Source organism: Morus notabilis, unplaced genomic scaffold (genome assembly GCF_000414095.1).
Source record: "Morus notabilis unplaced genomic scaffold, ASM41409v2 Scaffold650, whole genome shotgun sequence".
NCBI classification, from domain to species: domain Eukaryota; kingdom Viridiplantae; phylum Streptophyta; class Magnoliopsida; order Rosales; family Moraceae; genus Morus; species Morus notabilis.
Genome location: NW_010358427.1, coordinates 105108 through 114760, shown reverse-complemented (window position 1 = coordinate 114760; position 9653 = coordinate 105108). Strand labels below are relative to the sequence as shown.

At 33.4% G+C, this 9653-nt stretch overlaps 1 protein-coding gene across 2 annotated transcripts in view; it reads left to right on the top strand.

The window, feature by feature from the left end:
• Nucleotides 1-5133, top strand: part of LOC21392414 (potassium transporter 5) — a 10006-nt gene extending 4873 nt beyond the window's left edge. The window contains exons 5-8 of one of the 2 annotated variants that reach the window (XM_024161942.1): nt 542-802; nt 2654-3076; nt 3620-4593; nt 5102-5133. In XM_024161942.1, the coding sequence (XP_024017710.1) occupies nt 542-802; nt 2654-3076; nt 3620-4593; nt 5102-5104 (1661 nt within the window). In that variant the 3' untranslated portion in view covers nt 5105-5133. Of the gene's footprint in view, nt 1-541; nt 803-2653; nt 3077-3619; nt 4888-5101 lie in introns of those variants that run through there. The other variant, XM_024161941.1, reaches the window with a different exon arrangement.
• Nucleotides 5134-9653: the final 4520 nt, after the last annotated feature.

The following is a 9653-nucleotide window of genomic DNA, read 5'->3' as shown; positions in this document are numbered from 1 at the left end:
TTTTTTTAGAAGACAAAAACTGAACCCCCAAACGTTTTGGAGTAAATAGAAGCTACTAATACGTATATGACATTGGAAACGTGTTGTCATGAATTGGATTCCAGCAAAGATTACCAGTATATCACCAAGTATATGATTGAATGCTCAATTGACAATGGAGAAAAAGTAAGCACAAATAATCCTACGTATACATATAAATGGCTGCAGCCGACCAATAATATAATGTGGTCTTTGAGTATTTGTGTGTGTGTGTGTGTATATATATATATATATACACACGTATGTATTAATTTTGGGATGCAGATTTGAACTCTACATTTCAAAGTGTATTTAAATAGATTTATTACCAGAATATGCTTGGAAGCCTGCATTTCTCATCAACAATTTTACTAATTATGGGTTTTTTGCTTTAGGCTGGCATTACTGTGTTTATCATAAGTAGCCAGGAGACTCAAATTTAACTTTTTTTTAAGACGAATTAGAATATATATTGATATTGATGTATAAGTCATTTATAATAATAGTTTTCTTTGTGGTACAGATACAATTGTTTGGATATCAGTAGCTATCTTGGTAATCTTATTTATGGTCCAGAGATTTGGAACTGATAAAGTAGGATACACTTTTGCTCCAATAATTTGCGTGTGGTTTGCACTTATTGCTGGCATCGGAGTCCGCAACTTCATCAAGTTTGATCGCACAGTCGTCAAAGCCATAAATCCAAAGTACATAGTAGATTATTTTCAGAGGAACAAAAAAGACGCTTGGATTTCCCTTGGTGGCATTGTTCTAGCCATAACAGGTTAACTCCAAATTCCTTCTTTTCTAAATGACATTACATTCAGTTGCCACTTCAAACCATTCACTTATAATAGAAAAACAGAATTGCATAATTATCTCTTTTTTTCCATTAATGTATTTACTTATAAAATTAAGAATTTAATTTTGATGTTTGATATTAGAACTGTAAGTTTAGGTCGGACTAAACGGGCTAAGTTGGGCCAAGACACTGTTGGCTCAGCCCGCTTAAATGTTCGAAGTGGGATTTAGGTCTTGAATCCAAAACCTTATTCAAAATTGTATTTTTTTCTTAAAAATACGTTGTACATTTCAAACTGGCTAGACCTATCGGTCTTTAGGGCAGACTCTCCTCCTTTTAGGCCTGGCCTGGCCCGGCCCACTAGAACAAATAGGAGATAAGACGACAGTTAAAAACTGTCGTCAAATGATACAACGACGGTTTAAAAACTGTCGTTGTATCTAGAGTCGTTAAATGTCTAAGAGATACGACGACGGTTTTTAACTGTCGTCTAATATGCGCGTGAAACATCACAAGAATTTAAAAAGGCACATTAGACGACGATTTTTTTGAAAAACTGTCGTTAAAAGTATTAAAAAATTAAAATATATATATTTATGCCGAGAACTAATTCTTTGTACAAAAAAATTATTTCTTGGAATGTGTCACAAGTCATTGAACAACATACATGAAAAAATTCAAAACAACATGTTACAAATTCACCTTCTCATATATAATCAATATATATATATATAACACAAATATTTCAAAACCAAAAGTCCCTACGAAATCTAACATTTATTTAAAGAAAACTCTAAATTTTAAAAAAAAATAATCTCAAAGAAAAGAAATTTTAAACGATTAACAAAGTATCGATTTCGATGGTCATGGTGTAGTGGCGGATATGGAGGTGAGGTCATGACGGCCGGTGACGTATGAGCATGATTGTGAGGCTCTTGGAGGCAGCAGCTAAGTTGAGGGAGTGAGGAGTACGTATAGTAATGAGAGTGAGGACTGTAGAAGAGATGAGATTTGAGAGGAAAAAAAATTGAAGTGTTGAGAGGAGAGTTAGAGAGAGAGTCAGGGTGTGAGGAAGAGAGAGAGAGTTTTGGAGAGATGGAGTGATTTGAGATAACAAACTTCGAGTTTGTAAGAGAATGCTTGAAGTTATAGATGAGATATCAAAGCATTAAAATTTTTTTGAAAAAAATGAACGGAAAAAAGTCCGCCTTTTTTAAAAAAATTTTTTGACATTAGACGACGATTTTTAACCGTTATCTAGTGCGCGCGTAAAGATTTTTTGTGTTCATATTCATTTTTTTAGCCCATTAGACGACGATTTTCTAAAAAACGTCGTTAAATAGGCGTTGTCTAATTTTCTATGTGTTGTAGTGGCTTGGCCCAAAATTCTCATTCAGACTGTCAGGCCTGGGCCAGGCGGTCTGAACTTTTAGCTCTACTTGATATGTCAAAAATTACATAGTTAACTTGAATGTAGAGTTAAAAATTTAGACTGCCTGATCCGAGCCCACCAGCCTAAAGACGATATTCAGGCTAATCGGTTATTTTGTTTGGGTTGGGCTGGCCTAGACTTTTATATTAAAAACTTTAAATACAATAAAAACACTTCAGGTCTGCCTGAAAATAGTTTTGAGCTTAAAGTATGTACCCTGTTTAACAATGATGGGTTCTCGACCGGTCCGTTTGGTCCGACTCAAACTTGTTGCTCTACTTGAATGCTTGTTTTTTTTTTCTTCTATTTCTTTTCTTTCTATTTCCATTTTTCTTTTCCTTTCTCATTACTATCAATTACGAATTAGTAAACGCGCTCTTAAACTTATATTGGAAACGCAGGAACTGAAGCTCTATTTGCAGACGTGGGACACTTCACTGTTAGGTCTATTCAAATAAGCATGTGCTCTGTAACATACCCAGCTCTCATAATGGCATACACAGGACAAGCCTCTTTTCTTCGCAAAAACAAAGAACTCGTTGGTGATACTTTCTACAAGTCTATTCCACACCATTTGTATTGGCCAATGTTTGTGGTGGCCGTAGCGGCGGCGATCATAGCTAGTAAAGCCATGATTTCCGGGACCTTTTCTATAATCCAACAATCACTCTCATTGGGGTGTTTCCCTCGTGTTAAGATCGTTCACACTTCGACCAAGTATGAGGGACAGGTTTATGTTCCTGAAGCCAACTACCTTCTTATGCTAGCTTGTGTTGCAGTCACTTTGGGATTCAGAAGCACCACCAAAATTGGAAACGCCTATGGTAATAAATAATGATACTACTTTGTTTTCATTTTCTTGTATAGTATGTCTTTAGCTCGTGATGAGACTCATTTACTGCAAAGTATATAAAAGTACACTATCTTTAACTAAATATTTATATATTTAAAATGAACAATGTTAAAAAATACTAGTGCCGTTGAACATCACATAATAGTAGAAAGTGGATCTCACAATATGAGCCCCACAAACAAAACACACCTATTAATTGTGGTATTTAACACCTATGGTGTCCTAAGTTTTTTTTTTTCTCTTTTAATTTACATGTTTATATGAAGCACACAAATTATTATATAAATACTCTAAAAAAACACTAGTATTTGATGAGTTAAAAATTAGTAGTGATATATGGCTGGTGTTATTTAGTATTTACGTTGAACTGTGCAAGTTGATATAAAGTGAATTTTTTCATTTGATTAAAACTTAACTTATTAGGCAGTGAGTTATAGCACATATTGCATGCTTCTTTTTCATATATGGTGTATAGTATAACTTGTAACTAATTCACTCTCGTTAATTTACACAGGTATAGCAGTGGTGTTTGTGATGACGCTTACGTCGTCGTTTCTAGTACTAATAATGGTAATGATATGGAAGACCAACATACTTCTGGTAATCACCTACGTTGTTATCATTGGCTCAGTGGAGCTTCTTTATCTGAGCTCAGTTCTCTACAAGTTCGACCAAGGAGGATACCTTCCTCTTGCCTTCGCCGGCCTGCTAATGGCCGTGATGTTCGTTTGGAACGACGTCTACCGCCGCAAGTACTTTTACGAGCTCGAGCACAAAATATCCCCGGAGAGAGTCAAGGAGATTACCAACGACGGAAACTTCTGCCGGTTACCGGGCCTCGCGATGTTCTACTCCGAGCTTGTTCAGGGAATTCCCCCCATCTTCAAGCATTACGCGGCCAATGTTCCTGCTTTGCACTCGGTACTCGTCTTCGTCTCCATCAAATCCTTGCCCATAAGCAAGGTCCCGCCAGAGGAGCGGTTCCTCTTCCGCCGAGTGGAGCCTAATGACCTTCATGTCTTTCGTTGCGTTGCGAGGTATGGTTACACCGACGTTCGCAACGAGAGCGAACCGTTTGAGAAGATGTTGGTTGAGAAGTTGAAGGATTTTATCAAGGATGACTTTTGGCTATTCCACATTGACCCGACACGTAGTATTACTAATGGAGAGCCTGTTGATGCTGAGAATGATGTTGGGGAAATGAAAAACGGGGTGACCACTCATGATGAGGTGAATGTTGTCGAGAATGCGAATTCGAAGCGGGTCGAAGAAGAGAAGCGACATGAGATGTTGGATAGAGAGATTGAGGCACTTGATAGGGCTTGGAGAGCTGGGGTTGTGCACTTGATAGGTGAGAACGAAGTGGTGGCATCTAAAGGATCTGGGATAGCTAAGAGGATCATGATCGATTATGCTTACAATTTCTTGAAGAAGAATTTGAGGCAGACTGATAAGGTGTTTGATATTCCTCACAAGCGATTGCTTAAGGTGGGCATGACTTATGAGCTTTAGAGCATCAACTTTCTTTCATCCAACAATGACTTGAGTCTCGAGAGCTATATATATAGATATATACATACATATATATATATATGGAAAATGTGGTAAGCTTAGGCTTGAGAGTGTTAAAGCAATGTTGGTGATAATAATTGCTTGTTTATAGTTGTTTAGATATGAAGCTGTACGTATAGAGTATATCATCTCACCAAGCTGATTAATAAATTTCAGCACAAACATATAATCACGTTGAAAAAAGTAAACAAAGACTTTTATAACTTCTTATAGAGCAAAAATGTTTGATTCAGTCTTCATGTTTTTATGTCTTTCTTCTGTCTTCTCTTCTTTCACGCATGATGAAAGATTGATCAATATTTCATAACTTGAATTTAAAATCCATGTATGGTCAATATACTGCGTGGCGCTGATTTTGTGATCAAATTTTTGCCAATAATTAATACAGAGTGCATTACGAAATCTCTCACTTTCTTAAATGCAGTGAAATTTATGAACACAAGAGCTACAATTGAAAAAGGATTCAAGAAAGTCAACTTCCATTTTGTTATGAAATGTGTTGTACTAGCCCCATGGATTATATTTGCACCCTCATTTTGTTACAACACTAATGCACCCTATTTTTTTTAGGTATATAAGTTAATTATTTTATAGTATATGTAATTTTTTTAGGTATATAAGTTAATTATTTTATACCATATGTAATTTTCTTAAATGTATACCATACGTAATTTTGTACCATATAAGTTAATTATTTTTTATACCATCTGCTTTCATTGTTTGACACATTTAAGTAATAATATATCATATTAGTAAAGTCTACATATTAAACAGTGATTATAATTTTACCCCTTACTTATAATTAATATCCTTTTGACTAATATAATATTTGATTAAAAATGCATTAATCAATAGTAAGGGGTAAAAATCAAAACACATACAATCTAAAAGTTATTTGTCTCCTTTTCCCTTTAACAAGAAGAGATTTTTACAATTATCCCTCAAAATGGATCACCTAATTATTATTAACCCCCAAACATTTGCCCTTTTATTTCTACCCCTTTAGACTAAACCCAATCAAAGGCCCAATATATATAGATTACTAAAATACCTTAAAGGTATACTGACAATTTACAAGATATTAGCTGCCTTCGATCCCCGGCCTGTTGGCGGGTCTCCTGCGGTCGTCCAGTACTCGAAAATTTTTTTAATTCTTTATTTTTAGTTTTTTTTTTTATTACTTTCTTTGAGCTTCTTGCCCTCATACTTTATCTTTTTCATTTTGTCTTTAAGATTTTATATTCATATTTTATATGCCTTTAATGAAAAATTTTATTTTAGTACCATGTATTGTATCGAAATATGAGTTTAATATTTATGTTTTAGAAAATTTCATGCAGGTATCTCGATGTTTTAGAAAATCTTTTTTAGTACCCTGAAATTGTTTTTTGGGATGTGAAATGATATTTTTACTCTTGTACTTAATTTGTCGAGAATTTTTTCTCAAACATATTAAAAATATGTTAAAAACATAATAAAATATAGAAAGCAAAAGAACCGTTTGTTTTTTTAGTTTACTCTTTTTTATAGTATATTAATCTTTAAAAATTTATTATTTTTTATTAATTAATGAGAAGAGTAAAAATGTCATTTCAAATCGTAAAAAACAACTTGAGGGAAAAATATTTTTTAAAACACCGTGATACCCTATAAAATTTTTAAAAACACAAGATATTAAACTCATATTTCGATATAACACAGAGTATTAAAATGAAATTTTTTCAAAAATTAAAATTTGAACATATTGAGGTGCCCTAATAAGAGAGATGAAAGAGAGAGAGAACGACGGAGGAGCAGAGAAAAGATAGTGAGAGAAATGGGAGGCATGAGGAGTAAGCAATAGGATTAATTTTTTTTTTATTGAGTTTCCTTGCCCATCATATCCTTTTGTTGCCAACCGTATCCAACGGCTTACAACCATCAATCAAGTTATTGTGAGCCGTTGGATACGGTTGGGAACAAAAGGATATGATGGGCAGGAGAACTTAATATAAAAAATTAAATTAAATTAAAAAAAATAATCGTATTACTTACTCCTCACACCTCCCGTTTCTCTCTTTCTTCCATCTCTCTTTCTCGAATGAAATGTAGAGATGTCAACCATACCGTGTCGTGTCGGTCTAATCCATGATCGGTTAGGCCCATACGTACTTCGTGTCGTGCTCGACCCATGGCCCAAGCCCACATGTGCTCATGCCCGTGCAATGCTCGTGCCTTTATCGTACTTGGCACAATAAATCTTTAAACTGATCTATTGACCCATTAAATCATCTAAAATTCTTTTTTTAACAGTTTCAAATAAAAAATAATTCAAATAAAAATATAATTCCATATGCTATTACTAAAGGAAAAAAAAAAAGCAAAAGCAATAAACATAACCATTGTAATTTGCAATAAACATAACCATTACCAACGACTATAATTTAGTAAGGAATGGTATATTAATTTATTAATACATCAAGGGTATATTTTATCAAGATATGATATTATTAATGAAATATAATAATTTTGTTATTGTTGCCATCGTTAAAATGATGAAAATTAATGCAAATAATTTGATTTTTAGGGTAAAAAATGAATTAAATTTAATTTGTTTATGCAGATATATAATTTTTTAAATTATTTAAAAATATGTAAATTGTAACAATAACATAAAAATATTTAAAAAGAAAAAGAAAAAATTATATTCGTCGTGTCGGCCCATCGCACTCGATGGGCCGTGCCATGTGCTTGTCGTGCTTGTGCTTATCATCATGTTGTGTCGTGTCGTGCTAGACCCACGTGCTTAAAACTATGAGCCCAGCATAGCCCACCACCTCGTATTATGCTTAGTACGATCTTTAAAAATCTCGTGTCATGTCGTGCCCAGCCTAAAATTTTGCGTGTTGTGCCATCGTGCTGATGGACAGCCTGACCTAATTGACATCTCTAATAAGATGGTTGTTCATTTAGTGTCATTACCCTTAATTTTTGTCGTTAATTATATAAAGGGAAATTTTATTTATATTCAAATTTTAATTTTCTTTTTAATATCAAAGTATCTTCTAATTCCACAATTATCCTTGTGTACACCCCATGCTAAAACCATTTTCTTGAAAGATTTTATTTTCCTTTTCTTGGCCAAATTTCCATTTGAATTATTATCATTATTCTTTTTTGCTCAATTTGATTCTGACTTGAAATCAGATTTTCTATATTTATTCCTTCAAAATGGTTCTTTTGAAATGAGAATTTCAAGAAATGCATGATGTGTTTAGTTACCGAGAAAGTGAGATGGTTTTCCTGGCGTTTGGTTGTATCAACTGGTTTTCATACGTTTATGATGGTCATTCGATTGATAAACTTAATTTCTTCTATAATTTAATTGAGAATCAAATCCAAGTGAGAAGTTTATACGAATGTCAAAAGAAAAAGTTATTCAAATGAACGTCAATATATGTTCTACTCCTATCGCACTCAATTTTCTACGCTATTGCTGTGAATTGATGAGAATTTTCTTAGTAATTGGAATTGAGATCTATTTATTAGCAAAAAAGAAAAAGTCATTCAAATGAAAACTTAGCCGAAAAGAAAAGGAAAGTAAAACCTTTTCAATAAAATAGTTTAGGGGTGTGTATAAGGGTAATTGTATAATCATATGATATTTATGTTGGTTCCCGAATCGAATTCGGGTGCGGAAGCGTGGGGAAAGGCGGATCGTGTATAACAAAAATTTTCATAAAACTTTTGAGATACTCTATAGATTATATTAATTTATGCACGAATAAATTAATCGCATTAATTTACATTAAGAATTCAATCCGGAAAAAATACCTGAAAGCTGACTCGGATGATAACTTGAATTCTTTGACCACGAACAGTCCTTGCTCTAATCTTTGTGTTTATAATACCAAGTCTTCCACGTCAATTCCTTAATTCTACGTAGACGTGTGTGTGGGCACACGTGAGACAAAACAGGTTTCTTAAACACTCAAATTTTCACAAACACCAACGCATGCACGATGTGGAATTTTTTTTTGGGGAAAAATATTTTCTATCTCTTTTGCTATTAAGAAATTCGGCCACCAACTTTTAGGGCTGAATAATTGTTTCAAAAATTGTCTCCACAATTTTCTATCATTCTCATATTTAAAGAGTAGAAGTCAAACTTCAAAACAGGATCAAATCCTTATCTCTAATTTTGAATTTCAGAACAAAAATCCCTTCCCCTTATCTCTAAGGTGGCCAGCCATATTAGGGTTTCCTAACCCTGTGTGTGGCGCCAATTCAGATAGGGAAGGAAGAGAAAAATCATCCTTTATCCTGTAGTCCAATTTTGATTCAGATTCAAATTCAAATTTAAGTCGAACTTAAATTAATGTGAATTCTAAATTGAACAACTTATCAAATAAGTTTAAATGGATAAATCTAGATGTATTCAAATTCAAATTTAAATAATCACATTATTCAAATAATAATTAATTCTCAATTAATTATTTTCGAGTATTTAATTTATAGAATTCCTTAATTCTAAAATTTCCCATTTTACCCTCTGTGTCTGGTAGAATTACTAGGACGACGCGAGGACTAATGGACCTATAATCCCGAGCTCCAATAAAATTAATAATTAATTAAACACTTTAATTAATTAATTAATTCTTTGATTCTCTAATGGATAGTGGTTCATAAAACACATTCATGAACTAGAGCGCTCTTACTAATCCAAGTACCGAATCAACACTCAAGAGAATTATTTATCTGCTTCTTTCTTAAGAAGGAATGGATTCCATCTCGTATAATAACATTCCCAGCTACCTATTTCATTATGTCTCCAAAATACAAGGAATAGGATTCAGGGTCTCGGAATCCGTACCGAGTAAATCAAAAGACATAAATCCATAAATAGGAGTTTGTTAAAAACTCAGGATTAAGATCATCCTATATATGACCATCGGTAGACTCAATTAGAATTTCAATGCTTAACGGAAATTATTAAA